Genomic DNA, 20,478 nt, shown 5'->3' with positions numbered 1-20,478 from the left:
AAAGGTGAAATAAAAAAATAAAAAATAAAAAATGTGTGGAACACTTCCATACCATCGTCCCTCCATTTAGACGAAGCACAGAGAACCACAGAGAGTGCTGAATACGCTCAACTGATGGACGGAAAAACATCGTTTTTCCCCTCGTTTATTTCTGTTGGTGGTGCACAGTTTGTGGTGATCTTGTCAAAAAGTTATTGCGCAGGTCTGGCATTTTTTTTACCAGGGTGTGTCATGTGTGTGTGTGTCACTATGTGTGTGTGTGTGTGTGTGTGTGTGTGTGTGTGTGTGTGTGTGTGTGTGTGTGTGTGTGTGTGTGTGTGTGTGTGTGTGTGTGTGTGAAAGAGAGACAGTAGAGTACTGATGCAATAATTTTCTCTTTCTCCAAGATATTACCTAACTCTTATTGTAAATGAATACTCAGATACATCATTAAAGTATCATACCCCTCAGAAAAAAAAGAGGTCCCTCTCCTCTCTCTTTCAAGGGCATCTAGCAGGAACACTGGTGGTATGTGGGCCTACTCTCTCTTTTCTGTCTCTGGTCTAAGGGACAGCTGGGCCAGCAGCTGTAAGGCAACGGGGAACATTCCATGGCGGTCTACCCTCCACCCATATGTAACCTCTCCCCTCTCTGTCCTCGCTCTTCTCCTCATCTCCCTCACTCGCTCTATTGTGTCCTTCTCTGTCTCTCCCCTACCTCCTTTTCACCACCCCCTGTCACCCTCCAAAAAAGCCCACATTTCCGTCCCTCCCTGTCCCCACGACATCCCTTGCTATACCCCCTCTCCTATTGTCTCCTTTACTGTCCCCCCCACCTCACCCCTGAAGGTGCACAGGTGTGCTCAGAGGATAAGGGTCTCACCCACATCACTCACCAGATACCATGACAAAGGATTGGCATGCCTCCAAATGTTTCTCAAATGACCACACACACACAGATGTGCACACACACACACACACACACACACACACACACACACACACACACACACACACACACACACACACACACACACACACACACACACACACACACACACACACACACACACACACACACACACACACACACACACACTCTGAGCAAACAAAGGGCCTAGTGGAGGTACAGGGCCAATTACAGGTTTTTATCCCGAGAGCACACATCAATAAGGGCTGCTCACACAGGGCTGGATGGGTACCCTCTACACCCCTGTCCTCTTCCCCCTCTCACCACTCATGCACCCCTCCTCTAATCAAACACACAGGACAGTGGGTAACCCTCCTTTTCCTCTCCTAAAAGCCCTTCCATCTATTCATCTCCCCTCCACTGGAACCACTTCTTCTTGTTTTTAGCTGATAGGAGTGGAACCAGGTGTGGTTGTCCGCTGCAATAGCCCATCCATGATAAGGATCGACGAGTTGTGTGTTCCGGGATGCCGTTCTGCACACCACTGTTGTACTGCACCGTTATTTGTTAGTTTGTGGCCCGCCTGTTAGCTTGCACGATTAGCTCCTTTGACCTCTCTCATCAACAAGCTGTTTGACAGATGTTCTTTGGGGGAGGAGATACTGGATCCAGTGCGCCTTGCACAGCCGATAATACCACGCTCAAAGTTGCTTAGGTCACACTTTTGCCCATTCTAACGTGAATAAATAATTAAGACAGACAAATGACTCAAGAGGGAGCCAGAGATCAAGATAACCTATTCAGAAGGGGAAAAAACGTTCTCGACCCACCTCCTCCAGCCACTGCTGGCCTTCGCAGATTCTGCCATTAAGTTGCCGGTAATAGGCTACACCAGGGGTCGGTAACCTTTTCCATTTGGAGTGCCAATTTATCTTACCATTTCTACCGATCTGCGTGCCAGTTATGATTTTCATATGCACGGAACAGTTTAATTGAATTTATAACAAAGTCTTCGTATCTCAAAATCATTATCATGTGTTTAATCTAAATTCTAAAAGTAACTCCTATTGCCATTGCCAACTATGTCAAAATATCCAACATAAAGCCAACAAATAAAAACATTGCAGCCTGCAGGTAGAAAACATCCTGTAAAAAATAAATATCCTATAAATCCTAAATTGGCTACGCATGGGCTGTGTGAAAGGAACTTGAAACATTGTATCAACTATCAAATTGGTCCAGCCTGAAAAGCAGCTGTGTAAATAGTCCGGGTGGCCATTTGATTAATTGTTCAGCAGTCTTATGGTTTGGAGGTAGAAGCTGTTAAGGAGCCTTTTGGTCCCAGACTTGGTGCTCCAGTACCGCTTGCCGTGCGGTAGCAGAGAAAACAGTCTATGACTTGGGTGACTGGAGTCTTTGACAATTTTTGGGGCTTTCCTCTGACACCGCCTAGTATATACAGTGGGGCAAAAAAGTATTTAGTCAGCCACCAATTGTGCAAGTTCTCCCACTTAAAAAGATGAGAGAGGCCTGTAATTTTCATCATAGGTAGACTTCAACTATGACAGACAAAATGAGAAAAAAATTCCAGAAAATCACATTGTAGGATTTTAATTTATTTATTTGCAAATTATGGTGGAAAATAAGTATTTGGTCAATAACAAAAGTTTATCTCAATACTTTGTTATATACCCTTTGTTGGCAATGACAGAGGTCAAACGTTTTCTGTAAGTCTTCACAAGGTTTTCACACACTGTTGCTGGTATTTTGGCCCATTCCTCCATGCAGATCTCCTCTAGAGCAGTGATGTTTTGGGGCTGTTGCTGGGCAACACGGACTTTCAACTCCCTCCAAAGATTTTCTATGGGGTTGAGATCTGGAGACTGGCTAGGCCACTCCAGGACCTTGAAATGCTTCTTACGAAGCCACTCCTTCGTTGCCCGGGCGGTGTGTTTGGGATCATTGTCATGCTGAAAGACCCAGCCACGTTTCATCTTCAATGCCCTTGCTGATGGAAGGAGGTTTTCACTCAAAATCTCACGATACACGGCCCCATTCATTCTTTCCTTTACACGGATCAGTCGTCCTGGTCCCTTTGCAGAAAAACAGCCCCAAAGCATGATGTTTCCACCCCCATGCTTCACAGTAGGTATGGTGTTCTTTGGATGCAACTCAGCATTCTTTGTCCTCCAAACACGACGAGTTGAGTTTTTACCAAAAAGTTATATTTTGGTTTCATCTGACCATATGACATTCTCCCAATCTTCTTCTGGATCATCCAAATGCTCTCTAGCAAACTTCAGACGGGCCTGGACATGTACTGGCTTAAGCAGGGGGACACGTCTGGCACTGCAGGATTTGAGTCCCTGACGGCGTAGTGTGTTACTGATGGTAGGCTTTGTTACTTTGGTCCCAGCTTTCTGCAGGTCATTCACTAGGTCCCCCCGTGTGGTTCTGGGAGTTTTGCTCACCGTTCTTGTGATCATTTTGACCCCACAGGGTGAGGTCTTGCGTGGAGCCCCAGATCGAGGGAGATTATCAGTGGTCTTGTATGTCTTCCATTTCCTAATAATTGCTCCCACAGTTGATTTCTTCAAACCAAGCTGCTTACCAATTGCAGATTCAGTCTTCCCAGCCTGGTGCAGGTCTACAATTTTGTTTCTGGTGTCCTTTGACAGCTCTTTGGTCTTGGCCATAGTGGAGTTTGGAGTGTGACTGTTTGAGGTTGTGGACAGGGGTTTTATACTGATAACAAGTTCAAACAGGTGCCGTTAATACAGGTAACGAGTGGAGGACAGAGGAGCCTCTTAAAGAAGAAGTTACAGGTCTCTGAGAGCCAGAAATCTTGCTTGTTTGTAGGTGACCAAATACTTATTTTCCACCATAATTTGCAAATAAATTCATTAAAAATCCTACAATGTGATTTTCTGGATTTTTTTTCTCATTTTGTCTGTCATAGTTGAAGTGTACCTATGATGAAAATTACAGGCCTCTCTCATCTTTTTAAGTGGGAGAACTTGCACAATTGGTGGCTGACTAAATACCCCACTGTAAGTGAATGTTTATAATGTTACTTCTGACTTCTGTTGACTGCATAATATGGCGGCTATATTTTTGTCTTGATTGGGCTCTGAGCGCTGTACTCAGATTATTGCATGGTTTGCTTTTTTCGTAAAGCTTTTTTGAAATCGGACACTGTGGCTGGATTGCATTAAGGAGAAGTGCATCTAAAATTTCATGCATAACAGTTGTATCTTTTAGCAATGTTTATTACGAGTATTCCTGAAAATTGATGTGGCTCTCTGCAAAATCAAAGGATGTTTTGTAACTTCTGAAAGTAAGGCGCCAATCTAAACTCAGATTTTTGGACATAAATATGAACTTTACCGAACAAAACATACATGTATTGTGTAACATCAAGTCCTATGAGTGTCATCTGATGAAGATCATCAAAGGTTAGTGATTAATTTTATCTATATTTCTGCTTTTTGTGAATCCTCTCTGGCTGAAAAAATGGCTGTGTTATTCTGTGAATAGGCACCCACCTAACATAATCGTTTGGTTTGATTTCGTCGTAAAGCCTTTTTGAAATCGGACACTGTGGCTGGATTTACAACAAGTGTATCTTTAAAATGGTGTAAAATACATGTATGTTTGAGGAATTTGAATTATGCGATTTCTGTTGTTTTCAATTTGGCGCCCTGCAGTTTCACTGGCTGTTGAAGAGGTGGGACGCTACCGTCTCACGTACCCTAGAGAGGTTAATTTGGCAATAACAATTTCAAACATGGCCTGTGTGTGTGTGTCTGTGTTTGGTTCCCTGGTGTCCCTACCTTGGCTGATGACGGCCTTACGGTTCCGTCCATCCAGGTCAGCTCTTTCGATGACGTGATGCTTGGCGTCCACCCAGTACATGCGGTGCCCGGCGTAGTCGATGGTCAGCCCGTTGGGCCAGAACAAGTGTGTGTCGGCGATGATGCAGCGGTTGGAGCCGTCCATGTTGGCATACTCGATACGAGGAGTGTTACCCCAGTCCGTCCAGTAGATCTTGCTGTGGGGGGTGGAAAAAGTCATGGAAACTTAGGGTTAGGTTGTCATTGTCCAACAAAAAGATAGGTCACATATCATAGGACAAGCACCATTCAGACCTGGGATCAAATAGTACTTGTTTTCTTTCAAATAATTTAGCTGCCTATATCACGTTTTCCTGGCGCAATGGAACCAATACAGTAGTCCCATAAGTGCACACCCCGCCCATCTGGCACTCCATGCAGGCTCATCAAACGACGTTCAAAGTATTTAAAAGAAAATAAATACTATTTGAACCGAGGTCATTCATAGTTGTGTTATCAGATCCCACTGATGTCAGCTGTTTGATGTCAGCATTCATATCCAATTTTCCAATCATCCTTTCAATTACCATATGCAATTACCAGAGAACCCTGCGGCCTTATTTTGACATAATTGCTTGTTTAGGTTCCACCTCTGAAGAATGACACGGGCTACTTATAAATATATATTCCCAAATTGGGGTGGGGAAAAACGTAGTGGTGATTTCCATGTGGAGTGGAGAAACGTCAATAAATAGGGAACTGACAGCTGTCAGTGAAGCTAGCTATTTTGCTAGCCTTATGCTAGTTTTTACTACACCATATTCAAAAGATTAGTCAGATGTCTAGGCTAGTTCTGGAGCTGGATTTGTCATAAGCATTGAGAGCAAACTCACCACAAACGGAAACCAGTATCTTTGACCTCGCCATCTATTGTTATCTCCAAAGTTGTGGCATCTTCCACAAGAGACAAGCGTTTTTCTACATTGTAATAGACACAGTGTAAACTTTGGTATGCATGCTTTGGCTGCGGTACAGCAAAGCCAAGTCAGCCTGTGCTCATGGTTCTCACAGGGGAAGTTAAATGATAGGCTATAATGACTTTGCTCATGATGCACATTGTATCGGACACGAAACACAAATACAAATGTAACAAACGCACAACAAAATAGATAAGTTCCTTGAATTTTCCTTCGCGGGTGCCTGTTCATTATAGGACAGAAACGTGTGGTTTAGCTGCACCAATCAAAGCAGTGAAGCGTGTAGTGAAGCTAGACTTTAGTGGTCAAGACAATTCATCTTGGGTCGACGGTGGGAGCAGGGTTGCAAAACGCAATAATATCACGCAATTATACCGTTTATAAAATAGTCATATAAAGCTCTGGAAAAATCTAAGAGACCACTGCAAAATGATCAGTTACTCTGGTTTTTACTATTTATAGGTATGTGTTTGGGTAAAATGAACTACTGACAACATTTCTCCCAAATAAAAATATTTTGGCATTTATTTGCAGAAAATGACAACTGGTCAAAATAACAAAAAATATGCAGTCTTGTCAGACCTCGAATAATGCAAAGAAAATAATACAAATGTTTTAACTTAGGAAGAGTTCAGAAATCAATATCTAGTGGAAAAAACGTGATTTTCAATCACAGCTTTCATACGTCTTGGCATGCTCTCCACCAGTCTTTCACATTTATGTTGGGTGACTTTATGCCACTCCTGGCGCAAAAATTCAAGCAGCTCAGCTTTGTTTGATGGCTTGTGACCATCCATCTTCCTCTTGATCACATTCCAGAGGTTTTCAATGGGGTTCAGGTCTGGAGATTGGGCTTGATCTGGTGGTCTTCCATCCACACCTTGATTGACCTGGTTGTGTGGCAAAAAAAACTATCCTCAGAGTTGGGGAACATTGTCAGAGCAGAAGGAAGCACGTTTTCCTCCAGGACAACCTTGTACGTGGCTTGATTCATGCGTCCTTCCAAAGACAAATCTGCCCGATTCCAGCCTTGCTGAAGCACCCCCAGATCATCACCGATCCGCCACCAAATTTCACAATTGGTGCAAGACACTGTGGCTTGTAGGCCTCTTCAGGTCTCGCACCCACTGTGGAATTTGGTGGAGGATTGGTGATGATCTGGGGGTGCTTTAAAAATGAATATGAACTTATTTTCTTTGCATTATTCAAGTTCTGACAACAATGTATATTTTTAGATATTTTGACAAGTTGTCATTACCTGCAAATAAATGCTCTAAATAAAATGTGGGATCAATATTGTCGGTAGTTTATAGAATAAAACAAAAATGCTAATTTTACCCAAACACATACCTATAAATAGTAAAACCAGGGAAACTGATAATTTTGCAGTAGTCTCTTAATTGTTTCCAGAGCTGTATATATACAGTTCAGTCACCTACTCATTCAAGGGTTTTTCTTTATTGTTACTATTTTCTACATTGTAGAATAATATTGAAGACATCAAAACTATGAAATAGCATTTGGAATCATGCAGTAATCAAAAACATTTAAAACAAATAATCTTCAAAGTAGACATCCTTTGCCTAGATAACAGTTTTGCACACTCTAGGGATTCTCTCAACCAGCTTCACCTGGAATGCTTTTCCAACAGTCTTGAAGGAGTTCCCAAACATGCTCAGCACTTGTTGGCTGCTTTTCCTTTACTCTGCGTTCCAACTCATCCCAAACCATCTCAATTTGGTTGAGGTCGAGTGATTGTGGGGGCCAGGTCATCTGATGCAGCTCTCCTTCTTGGTCAAAGAGCCCTTACACTGCCTGGAGGTGTGTTGGGTCATTGTCCTGTTGTTTAACAAATGACAGTCCCACTAAGCGCAAACTAGACGGGATGGTGTATCGCTGTAGAATGGTGGTTGGAACCAAAAATCTCAAATTTGGATTCAACAGACCAAAGGACAGGTTTCCACCGGTCTAATGTTCATTGCTCGTAATTCTTGGCCCAAGCAAGTCTCTTCTTATTATTGTTGTCCTTTAGTAGTGTTTTCTTTGCAGGATTTCATCCATGAAGGCCTGATTCACGCAGTCTCCTCTGAACAGTTGATGTTGAGATGTGTCTGTTACTTGAACTCTGTGAAGCATTCATTTGGGCTGCAATCTGAGGTGCAGGTAACTCTAATGAACATATCCTCTGCAGCAGAGGTAACTCTGGGTCTTCCTTTCCTGTGGCTGTCCTCATGGAGAGCCAGTTTCATCATAGCGCTTCATGGTTTTTGCGACTGCACTTTCAAAGTTCATGAAGCAGGTTGAGAGAATGCCAAGAGTGTGCAAAGCTGTCTTCAAGGCAAAGGGTGGCTATTTTGAAGAATTTCAAATCTAAAATATATTTAGATTTTAAAAATATATATATTTAACCAGACAAGTCAGTTAAGAACAAATTCTTATTTACAATGACGGCTTACACCGGCCGCCTCTAGGCCAATTGTGCGCCTCACGGCTGGTTGTGATACAGCTTGGATTCGAACCAGGGTGTCTGTAGTGACACCTCTATCACTGACATTCAATGCCTTAGACCACTGCACCACTCGGGGGCCCTGTTTAACACTTTTTTGGTTACTACATGATTCCATATGTGTTATTTCATAGTTTTGATGTCTTCACTATTATTCTACAATGTAGAAAATACAAAAAAATTAAGAAAAACCCTGCAATCAGTAGGTGTGTCCAACCTTTTGACTGGTACTGTATATATACAGACTAGCAAAGAAATATGTGAAAAATTCACAAAATAAGTGGATTGTTAATTTTCGTTTAAAAAAAAGTTGTTGTACAAAAAGTTTGCACCGCCAATTTTCATTTGCTCCCCATGGCTCAAGTGCAGGCTACAGCGAAAAGCTGTTTGGCTCAGTTGCGACTCGAAGAGAAAGCACTTTGCAGGTGTATTAGCACATCATATAATCAGGGAACCACACGGCATCCTCCACAATATCATACTTTGACTAAAACAATGACTTATTGACTTCAATCGTTGTGAAACATCATGGGTAAGCTCTTTCTGTTGAAAATAAAGTGAATTTCCACTTGTGCTACTTTAAGGCTGAGATAAAAGGGAAATCTGCTCCACCTTCTGTTAAATAGTTGCTCCAGATACAAAGTGCCAGAGTCTAGCATCTAATGCCAAGATCAAGTCTCTGCCAACCTTGAAGAATTTTTATCAGTTTCACTTTAGCGCCGTACCCCTAGCCCCGGACCCCATGTACCTTTTTTAGCCTAATAATGATGTTGGCAGAAGACTGCCTCAGTAGGAATGTTATGCTATAGACTGCTATGGGTACTTGGTAATTGGCTGCTCTTCAGTAGCTATCTCGAAATACATTCTAAGTTGCACTACTCATAAATATCCTGGTTGCTAAAACTCTAATAGTTCGCCTTTCAGTTTGTGACAAAATAAGCTAGTATAGTATAGAGAATCATTGTACCATCTAAACCGCTGTGAAATATATTTTCCATAATCACGCAAAAACAAAACATAAGAACGGGAAGCATAGAAATAGCACCCATAGAACAGATCTACCGCTTCTTAGACTTGCTATCAAGTAAAATGACAGATCTATAACACACAGCTCAATGTGAATTTGGTTCGGTCACCCAAAAAGTTACATATTGCCACTTTGCATTTCTGACTAGGTGGTGCTGATGTAGGCCTAAGGTTGAGTAGGAGAGAGGTCTGGGAGGTGTGAAGTTGGAGAAGAAAATTGGAGCATTTATTTATTTATTCTTTTACCTGTAACTGCCATTTCCTGAAACCTAGTCTTAAATGATTTCAAACAATGTAGCCAACACAGTAGTCTAGTGTGTGATGCTAAATTAGATTGAGGTGGTCGCAATGACACAAAACATTTTCTAGGTTAAATTTAGGGGTAATGATCATTCTAATTCATAGGTGTCTTAATGTGGAAACACTCGTGGAAATGTAAACTGTCTTCATCTTCATTTGTAGCTAACTACGTTTTGTAATGACGCCTTAGCTAAGAAGCTGTCTAAGGAATAATATTGGTTATGTGCTTGACTAATACATAACATTTTGGAAATTGTATTTGGAAAACAGTCCGTTCTCCATTTGCCCTACCCTTTTTCCTCACACATCAGTGGTATCAACCGACGAAGTGGAAAGCTGCCATCCAGCTGCAAGGAGGAAAATTGTACTACAACTACGGGGGGCGGGGAGGGCCGGAGTGGAGAGCTACAGTCCGAGTCCTATGATTGGTTCTTCTCCAACTTCAGAAGGTTGAGTCAAAAACCACAATGTGCCCACTAGAAGTCTATTTTGGCGTATTTTAGGGGTATTTTTTGTACCAGCGTACTTTGACTTGAAATTGCGTTTATGGTAGACAAAATGCGTGCAGGTTAGCAGGTAGGGATAGAGAAGAGAGAGGAGAAAGAGAGAGATCTTCCTTACCCCTCTATAGGGTGCAGTGCGACTGCTCTGGGTTTCTCCATGCTCTGCCATAGGAGGACCTTGCGGTGGGTTCCATCCAGATTGGCCACCTCAATACGGGACGTCCCTGAGTCAGTCCAGTATAGCTTGTCATGGATCCAGTCTATAGCCAGACCACCTAGTTGGAGAGAGCAGGGTCATGTTCATTAGGGACCAAACAGAGGAAAACAGACTGAAACAGGGAGGGACTGTCTTGACTTAGTTTTTCCATTGCAAAAGTTTAAAACATGTTATGTTGCATGCCCTAATAAACACAACCCAGGTAGTCAACAGATGGTAATATTAAAATGTGGCAAAAGAATCAGAGCTGTTGAGCAATCTAGTTATTATCTAGGGGTTATGGTTTGGAGCAAACATTGGGTAAAAGTGTAGAAGCCAAAATCACATTTGGGATTAGACGGCGGCAGACAGCCTAACGGTTAGAGCGTTGGGCCAGTAACTGAAAGACTGATTCAAGTTCAAATTCCTGCGGTGACTAAGAGAAACATCTGCTGATAGTCAATAATAGCTGATCCCTGGCCGTGAACCCACGGTGTCTCAGGAGGAGTGGGATATGCAAAAAAAACACATTTCCATTTCACACCACACACTTGTACAGGTTAGAACAAATATAAGTCCCCCTCTATTTGACGTTTTTGGATTAGAAAATGCCATCCGTTTATCTTCTTCAGCATGGCCAGATTGTGTTGACTCGTCATTTGTCCTAAACCATTATGACTGTTGCAGCGCTGTACATACTATGTTGATACATGTTCTGACCGCATTAAAACCATGTGTGGTTGCAGTTATAACTGGGCTTTCCTCTACATAATTGTGTGTGTACAGAATGTAGCATGACCAGCTGTGATCGTATCCATGCCGGTGGAAACCACGTGCTATGAATTCCTATATCGTGTGTTTTGACCATAAATGGTCATGTTCCTACCTGGACTCTCTAAGCCAGTGGAAACCACTTCCTCCACGTTGCTCCCGTTCAGGTTGGCCTTCATGATGCGGTCGAGCGTGACGTCGGACCAGAAGACCAGCTCCTGGTCGTGGTGGAAGTCCAGAGCGATGGCATTTTCCAGGTTGTTCAGCAGCAGAGTGTACTCTGACCGGTGGGGCAACACCTGGCGGATGTCTATACGATTAGCGAACAGCAGCACTGGCTCGGGACCTAAAGAGAGGAGGGTATAGAGAGCAGGGAGGGAAAGGAAAGAGGGAGGGTAGCGAGAAGCAACATGATGGGTTAAGAGAGTGAGAGAGAAAGAGGGAGAGAGAGAAGAGGGTGTGGAGTGCAAGAGGGAGAGGAGTTTGTTCGGGGTTCATCAGTGATACACACCAGATTTGTGGGGTGCTGTATTGGCAATGTAGTGGACCCTGGCTCTATAACGCCAAAACCAGGCCTGCGTTTCAAAAGGCACCCTATTGCTTTATAGTGAACTACTGTAGTACAGTAGTGCACTATAGGATATAAGGTGCCATTTGGGATGCACCCAAGCACTCGCTTTTCTGACCTCAAACCATCAGCTAACCTCAGCCACAGTCCGACTGTTCCAAGCTAAGCAAGGGATGCGGTTACAATTAAATGCCGATGAAACATGCTTGCATGCTTTAAACACAACTATGATGCATATGGGTCACCCACTACCCAGGGCAGAGAAAGGGAAACGGTTTTAATTCCATGCAGGCAAAACATGTTTAAGACACACAAAACCCTGATGCATCTCAGGTAAACAACTTCCCCGGGTGCTCGCAATCCCTCCACATGAAGCCAGAGGTCTTAGATTGAAAGATTGTGAGTGGACTCACCCAGAGCCTTGCAGCTGCGCTTGTCAGGCCTCAGCTCGTAGCCCTGCACACACCAGCACTGGAACCCCCCTTCTGTGTTGGTACAGCCCTGGCTGCAGTAACCCTCCTCTGCACACTCATCCACATCTGGAAACGGTCCATATAGACCGGTGGGTGGGTGGGGTGTGGGGTAAAATAATATGTGATGATACTGCAAGAGTAAACACCTAAAATATATACATTTTCAATCAACTCATTATAAAATCAGCAGAACTCATATACATGAAAGTTTTTCTGACTCTCATCGCACGCGCACACACACACACACACACACACACACACACACACACACACACACACACACACACACACACACACACACACACACACACACACACACACACACACACACACACACACACACACACACACTCACCCTGGCAGGCCCTGCCATCCTCCATCAGTCTGTAGCCAGTATGACAGGTACACTGGACCAGACCTCGAGCCATCTGACACTTCTGAGAACAGCCTCCGTTATTCAGGTTACAGTTGCCCTCGCTGGACCGTGGGCCTACACTCAAACACACACACACTTGTTAGAGAGACGTTATGATGTGGATTCTTACAAAAGTTTCCGCATAAGCCCTCAAACACACACACGGCACATCCACCCACCCACACACCCACCTACCCACACACCCTTCCCCTTATACAGTCAGATATAACTCACGGCAGTCCTGGTGAGGGTGTTCGTCTGTCCCATCTCCACAGTCGCTGACCTCATTACAGACCTTCCTCTGGCCAATACATCGGCCGTTACCACACAGGAATTGGTCTGGAGCACATGGAGGGGTGTCTGGTGGGAAGATGGATGGAGAATGTTACAATGGGCTGAAAAAAGCTGTGAAGAACAATGGACAACATCTGAAAACTCCTTTGTTTGCGTCTCAAATGGCACCCCTTGGGTCCTGGTCAAAAGTAGTGCACTATATAGGGAATATGGTACCATTTGGGACGTAGCCTCTGACTTTTGAAGGATAGACACAAAAGGCCTGTGGGGTAATGGTAACCGTTCTTTAGTGTGAGAATTAGCTCATTGTTTATTTAGCCCGCCTATAAGAACTAAGCCCCTAGAGCTCTCTTTCTTTTCATCCTTTTATTTCCTCTGTACTGTCTAGTTTAGATTGATGCTGATCTGCACACACCCACACACGTACCAGTCTTCTCACAGTCATCTTCATCGCTGCCGTCAGAGCAGTCATCCTCGCCATCACATCTCCATGACAACCTGACACAGCGTCCCGATGCACAGCGGAACTGATCCGCAGTACACATGGAGGAGGCTGGAGGCAGAGGACAGGTTGGTTAGACACACAATCTACGTACATTGTGTACACACACACACACACACACACACACACACACACACACACACACACACACACACACACACACACACACACACACACACACACACACACACACACACAAGCAGTTACTTACTGCAGTTCTTCTCATCTGATTGGTCATCACAGTCAAACTCCCCGTCACACCTCCAGCCAGCGTTGATGCACATCCCACTGCTGCACATGAACTCCACAGAACGACAAGGCTGGTGGGAGGCTGCAGGGCACACACAACCACTACCGTGAGATAAAATGCAAAGGCTTTTGGAACTTCAATCATCCCTGACAGTGGAAAACAATTGATCTGAAGGACCCTGGTAATACAAAGATGCTTTTAACAGGGACAGAAAATAAATGAACATTTGGGGCAGGGCATGCATGTTTGCAAAAGAATCAAACATATCTATCCAAGACCAAATGAGAGCATACACTTTTATTCATGTGCAGTGGTATCAGTTAGACAAGAGAAGGGAACATGGCCAACAGAAAACTGGGAGAGAAAAAAGAAGAGAAGAATGAAGCAGTGCTGTGTGTGATGAGGGGATGATCAAAACACCAGGCGGTGAGAGAGAGAAATACATAGATAAGATAAGAAAAAAGAAAAGAAAAGGAAAGATAGATAGAGCAATGGAATGAACACTAAGTGTTCTCATGTTCAAACCCACTTATCAGCTGGTACCCTGTCATCCACATTGACGGCCACATACACAGAGAACCGTTTCATCTGCGTGTGTGTGCCCAACTCTCAGAATACAGACACACACCAAATATACAGATATATATCCATACACACACACACCACTAAACACACAGAGAATCGTTTGATCTGCTCTTGTGTGCCCAGACGTCTCTCCATTCTTAACACACTCTCCACTCATCCTACTCCCTAGTCTGATGCATGCTAACAGAGCCCCATACACTTGTGTGGGCTGCCATGACAGAGAGAATGAGAGTGAGTGAGTGAGTGAGTGAGTGAGTGAGTGAGTGAGTGAGTGAGTGAGTGAGTGAGTGAGTGAGTGAGAGAGAGAGAGAGAGAGAGAGAGAGAGCGTGGGAGAGAGAGGGTGGGAGAGAGAGAGTAAGAATGAGAGTGAGAGAGAGAGGGAGAGAGAGAGAGAGAAAGAGAGAAAGCGATTCCCAAACGTTCCATAACAAAGCCATCACCTGCAGAGAAATTAACCTGGAGAAGAGCCCCCTAAGCAAGCTGGTCCTGGGGCTCTGTTCATAAACACAAACAGACCCCACATAGCCCCAGGACAGCAACACAATTAAACCCAACCAAATCATGAGAAAACAAAAAGATAATTACTTGACACATTGGAAAGAATTTTTAAAAGAACAGAGCAAACTAGAATGCTATTTGGCCCTAAACAGAGAGTATAGCGGCAGAATACCTGACCACTGTGACTGACCCAAACTTAAGGAACGCTTTGACTATGTATAGACTCAGTGAGCATAGCCTTGCTATTGAGAAAGGCCGCCGTAGGCAGACCTGGCTCTCAAGAGAAGACAGACTATGTGCACAAAATGAGCTCAGGAGGAAACTGAGCTGCACCTCCTAACCCCCTGCCAAATGTATAACCAGATTAGAGACACATATGTCCCTCAGATTACACAGATCCACAAAAAAATTGAAAACAAACCCAATTTTGATAAACTCCCATATCTACTGTGTGAAATACCACAGTGTGCCATCACAGCAGCAATATTTGTGACCTGTTGCCACAAGAATAGGGAAACCAGTTAAGAACAAACACCATTGTAAATACAACCCATATGTATGTTTATTTTTTCTGTTAATTTTTATTGTTTATTTCACTTTTGTTCATTATCTAATTCACTTGCTTTGGCAATGTTAACATATGTTTCCCATTCCAATAAAGCCCTTAAATTGAAATTTCATTGAGAGAAAGAAAGAGAGAGAGAGAGAACAAGAAAGAGAAAGAAAGAGAGACTGTGGGACAGAGAGAGATAGTATAAAGAGAGACATGAAAGACTGAGATAGAGACACATTAACAGAAAGAAAGGACTTCGCAGTAGTCTAACAGAGTAAATTCTCTGGAGTGATGAGGAGAAACGTGATAGCCTGTGCTAATCGAAACGCTAGCTAGCTCGCGTGTATGTGTGTTCGAAAGAAAAAGATGGGAAGTGTTTTCCAACGCACGCAGCCATGCACACACACACACACGTAACATAGACACATGACTCTAGCATGACAGCTGTCAGCAAGGAGATTGGGACAGGGCATTCCAGGAATCTATGTTAGGGGTCGCTCAGAGAGCTATAATGAGTGGGGGAGACAGATTTCTGCAGTGTCACTGCTCAGTGCTCAAACTCAATCATAGCTACAATGGTAACAGCTGGACCTGCCATCACCAACTTGTCTCAAATCTGTTAAACCTCAGCCGATCCTATCCTAATCTCTTTTATTTTATGAACACTTGACTGGAAGTACTTTTGCTTTCACCTGACAAGGTCTTAAAAAGACAACAGGGTGTCAGTGGCACCTCTCAAACACTGAACTTCACTCTCTCCGTCCATCATGATAAAGTTGTAACCCACCTGCAATCCTCCATGCCCCTAACCTATTGACACCTTTGTTAACATCCCAGTTGAGAAATAGGGTGCTTGGCATTCTGGGAAGAATTCCAACCTGTCGTCTGGCCACAGCAGGTTCTCTCTGTGTGTGTAGCAGAGGAATTTGAGGCACAGTATGTGTTTGCTGCCTGGCGGTGTAGCAGCCTCTGATGTAGCATTTATGGTGCTGGCGCCTGCAGATCAATGATTAGCCACCTGAATCAGACGTGTGTGTGTGTGTGTACGTACAGCAGTCGGACTCATCAGACCAGTCTCCACAATCATCGTCTCCGTCACAGTGGTAAATGTCCAGAATACAGCGTCCATACGCACACTGGAACTCTTCGACACTACAGGTGGCCGTCATTACATCAGATGCTACGTAGGGAGAGAGAAAGGGAGAAAAAGAGATAGGGGTGAGGGGTACATATTTAACACACATTCTCTTTCACCCCTAAACCTTTCTGTCATAAACTATAAAGACAGTGTGTGGTTCTGACATTCAGTGTGTTATACTCTGGGGTGGAAATAGTTAGGTGAAGTTGGGAATGTCGACACACACACACCCCTTGGCAACAAAAGGAAGATAAGGCTCAGAGTGTACACCTGTGTGAGCCCTTTGAAATCCTGCTGCCAATCCTTTATCTATACCATTGAAATCCCCCTCGCCAGAGAGAGAGAGAGAGAGAGAGAGAGTGTACACACACACATACAGTATGTGTCTCAGGGGGAGTTGGGATATGCAAAAAAACGAAACATTTCCATTTCATATTTCACATGCGTATGAATGATACAAGGCTGTCTGCTCTCTTTTAAGGTCCTTACTACTGAATAGTGTCTGTTCCAGGTGTGTAGGAGTCAAAATAAGAATAGTGGAAGAGATGGAGACCCACACACTGTAGAAAAAAGGAATACATCCAAAACTGATACTTGAATAGAACTATGGCCAAAAAATCATAGTGAAAGAAAGTGCACAAAGTGCATAGTGAATGAAAGATGAAAACAAAGCACAAACCGTTTGGCCTCATGCTGTGTGTGCCGTCAATTTACACTTGTTTTCACCTTTAATTTATGCACTGATGATTTTTTGGGCCCAATGTGTTTTAATAAACATCTTTATTTTGCATTGAAGCCTTCGTTTAGGATTTATTCCTTTTTAGACAGTGTGCGGGTCTCCATCTCTTTCCAGGACACATGCGTATAATACACACTTGTTAATGTGAGAAACAGGATAACCACACACACACACACACACACACACACACACACACACACACACACACACACACACACACACACACACACACACACACACACACACACACACACACACACACACACACACACACACACAGGGCAACTCACGGCAGTTTTCCTCGTCAGATCCGTCCTTGCAGTCAGTATCTCCATCACAGTACCAGTGTTCAGCAATGCAGCTCCCATCTGTACAGCGAAACTCCTTATCGGAACACTTTCGCATGTCTGAGAGAGAGAGAGAGAGAGAGAGAGAGAGAGAGAGGAGAGAAAGTAAGAGAGAGAGGAATATAGAGATATTAAAGTCAACGGATTGAGATGTGACAAAGACTACAACTTTCTGAATGTATGTGTATACTGTAGGAGTGAATGTGTGGTGTGCATGTGTGTGTGTGTGTGTGTGTGTAACTCACCACACTGCTCGTCACTGTTATCCCCACAGTCATTGTCCCCATCACAGTGCCACAGGCTGCGGATGCAGTAGCCGTTCTGACAATGGAACTCATCCTCTTCACACTCTCTCGGCGCTACCGACAAAGAGAGAGAGAGACGGGATGTCAATCAAAGGACAAATCACACAAACAATATCCGATACACCGCTTGTATGACGTAAGAATCTGATACGGGCACACAGCTTAGTGACCTTTCTCTTACGTTCACACAGAGAAAAGTAGCTGTCTATTAACCTCCAGTGGACAACCTCCCATCCACCCTGATGGTTAACCTCTGATCTAAACTACACTGTCATATCCAGCACGACAACCCCCCAAAAACCTCCTTACTTACAATCATTTCTCTGATGTTATCATTAGTTCCACTTACGAGCGCTATTAGGCCTACAACAATGTCTCTCTCCCTTTTCTCTCCTGCACTGACTCCCGCCACCATCTTTCTCTCTCCTTCACTAATACGACAGCCTGCAACTACAGTTATAACCACAGCGATCGATAGCCAATTATAGTCCTGGCTAAAGGAGTGCCAGGTGAACAGGCTAGTATCAGAGGGAAGTACCATGATTTCTGCCTGAATGGCCCCAGACCGGAGGTGATGTATTATTTAAAGCGTGTTGTGTGTGCGTGTGTATGTCTTGTGTGTGAAGGGGGGTTGCTGCCTTAGAAGGTTATTAACTAATTGTTCAATCTACCTCTCTTATACCTGAACTGCCAATAAAATGCGTACAGAGGCTCAGTCAAAGAAACCCACTTAGAAACGTGACGGCAGTTCAGAGTGTAATACAAGTTAAGGAGCAGAGAGACAGAAAAAAGGGACGGGCACAGATATGTTTGAGGATAAAATGTGTATTTTTGTACTTCCTACCTCAGTGACTATTGCGACAAAACGTGACCCAAATCTACTACCTCTCATATCTTTCTTTCGTTTTCTCGCACACAGGTTTCCTTTGCTTTATTACACAACCGAGTCCTCAGAACAGAAGAGACTTATTAGTATAGTTTTATTTGTATTTTTATTTAAGAGTACTCTTACCCCTCCTATTCAGATGCAACAGAGAAGAAGAAGGATCTGGAACGGGAGCAGAAGACAAAGCTACCCCCTGAATGAGAGTCTCCAAACTATAACTCTATGGCTGAATCTCATTCCAAAAACTCACTTGGCACACGAAGTAGAATTTCATTGAATCTCTCATCTGTCTCTCTCTTTCCCTCCCTCTCGTTCCTAACCCAAACAGAGGAAAGTTCAGAAGTCACGTGTCCTGAGGCAGATCATCAGTCAGAGAGCAGGCAGCGGTTAGAGATGAAAGTTCATAGTGATTCATTTCCAGGGTGTGCATTGAGGTGTGTGTGTGTGAAAAAATAAATAAAACCAAATATATTCCTTTTTAAACACGTTGTATGGTTCCTTGAGTATTACCTATGCACTTTCAGGGTTTGCCTTCCCTTCTTGCCCCCTGCCTGCCTTGCATCCTCCTCTCATCCCATGAGTTGACATAGAAAAGAGCAGAAGCTCAGAACTATCCCATCAGACTCCAGTCCTACCAACCTACAAATTATAGAAAAGAGCAGAAGCTCTGAATAGTATTTGAACTCAGGTCTGGTGTGTGTAGGTGTGTGTGATACCACTGTGGATATGTAGTCATGTGTGTTCTGCTGGATAAATATGAACGTAGGAACACACATCCACACAGGCACACTCACTCTGTCACTCACTTTCACACACACGTCTCTTTTTCCAGTTTTGTTGTCTAAAACTTTGACAAGTCGCTAAGCTCAAGTGGACCATGACGGATTCTCCCCCGTCTCTCTCCATTCTCTTCCCCTTCTCTCTTTAAATAATGTAATAAAACAACAACAGTGGGGGGAAAGAAACTAGGGAGGACAGAAAGACATAGAGAAATAAGGCCTGACAAAATAAGTAGGCCAAGGAGCGAGGGAGGGGGAAATTTACGGGGCATGAAGATGAAAAATTCATGCCTGGCTCACGGCAGACGGACCCCCCATCAGGACGGGATTCTACGTCTGGCTCCTGAAATATGGGTCAGACAGGAGAGAGGAAAGCAGGGAATGAGAGAAGCGGAGCAAGAGAGAGAGCGAGAGAGAAAATCAGAGAAAGAGAATCGGAGAGAAAGAAAGAAAGAGATTGAGAGAGGAGAGAGAAGGAAAGGAAAGCCCACCTCCATACAGTTATCTGGAAAAAATAAGTGTAACGGCAGCCTTCCTCCTCTTCGTCTGAAGAGGAGGTGTAGCAGGGATCGGACCAAGACGCAGCGTAGTTCGTGTCCATGTTTTAATAATAAACAACTGAACATGAACACAATACAAAATAACAAATGTGGCAAAACCGAAAACAGTCCTATCTGGTGCAATGAACACAAAGACAGAAGACAACCACCCACAAACCCCAACACAAAACAAGCTACCTAAATATGGTTCCCAATCAGAGACAATGACTAACACCTGCCTCTGATTGAGAACCATATCAGGCCATACATAGAAACGGACAAACTAGACACACAACATAGAATGCCCAACCAGCTCACGTCCTGACCAACACTAAAACAATGAATACACAAAAGAACTATGGTCAGAACGTGACAATAAGAAGGGAACGAGAGAATCTGAGAAAGAGAGAGAGCTCACCATCAAATTTAAAATACTTTTTTTTATCTACAAAATTATTCAGAAAAAAAGTATTAATAGAGGTACAAGCTGGCAGGGTTAGCTTGAGTCAATTCATTCCATCTCCAGAACATTCAGGAAATTCAATCCATCGGGTTGGAAATTAATCATACCAAGTTTCTCAGTCCAATCTGTGTGGTGATCTCTGT

At 43.6% G+C, this 20,478-nt stretch overlaps 1 protein-coding gene across 4 annotated transcripts in view; it reads right to left on the bottom strand.

The window, feature by feature from the left end:
* LOC139563319 (low-density lipoprotein receptor-related protein 4-like) overlaps nucleotides 1-20,478 on the bottom strand; it is a 205,161-nt gene that overhangs the window by 35,948 nt on the left and 148,735 nt on the right. For all 4 annotated transcript variants that reach the window (XM_071381926.1, XM_071381927.1, XM_071381928.1 and 1 more), the window contains 11 exons: nucleotides 17,609-17,722; nucleotides 17,307-17,423; nucleotides 16,191-16,319; nucleotides 13,464-13,583; nucleotides 13,178-13,303; nucleotides 12,691-12,816; nucleotides 12,397-12,531; nucleotides 11,982-12,107; nucleotides 11,116-11,346; nucleotides 10,152-10,308; nucleotides 4,722-4,939 (listed from right to left, as the gene is read on the bottom strand). In XM_071381926.1, the coding sequence (XP_071238027.1) occupies nucleotides 4,722-4,939; nucleotides 10,152-10,308; nucleotides 11,116-11,346; nucleotides 11,982-12,107; nucleotides 12,397-12,531; nucleotides 12,691-12,816; nucleotides 13,178-13,303; nucleotides 13,464-13,583; nucleotides 16,191-16,319; nucleotides 17,307-17,423; nucleotides 17,609-17,722 (1,599 nt within the window). The remainder of the gene's footprint in view (nucleotides 1-4,721; nucleotides 4,940-10,151; nucleotides 10,309-11,115; nucleotides 11,347-11,981; nucleotides 12,108-12,396; nucleotides 12,532-12,690; nucleotides 12,817-13,177; nucleotides 13,304-13,463; nucleotides 13,584-16,190; nucleotides 16,320-17,306; nucleotides 17,424-17,608; nucleotides 17,723-20,478) is intronic.

Source organism: Salvelinus alpinus, chromosome 33 (assembly GCF_045679555.1).
Source record: "Salvelinus alpinus chromosome 33, SLU_Salpinus.1, whole genome shotgun sequence".
Classification (NCBI taxonomy): domain Eukaryota; kingdom Metazoa; phylum Chordata; class Actinopteri; order Salmoniformes; family Salmonidae; genus Salvelinus; species Salvelinus alpinus.
This window is presented reverse-complemented; position numbering and strand designations above follow the sequence as displayed.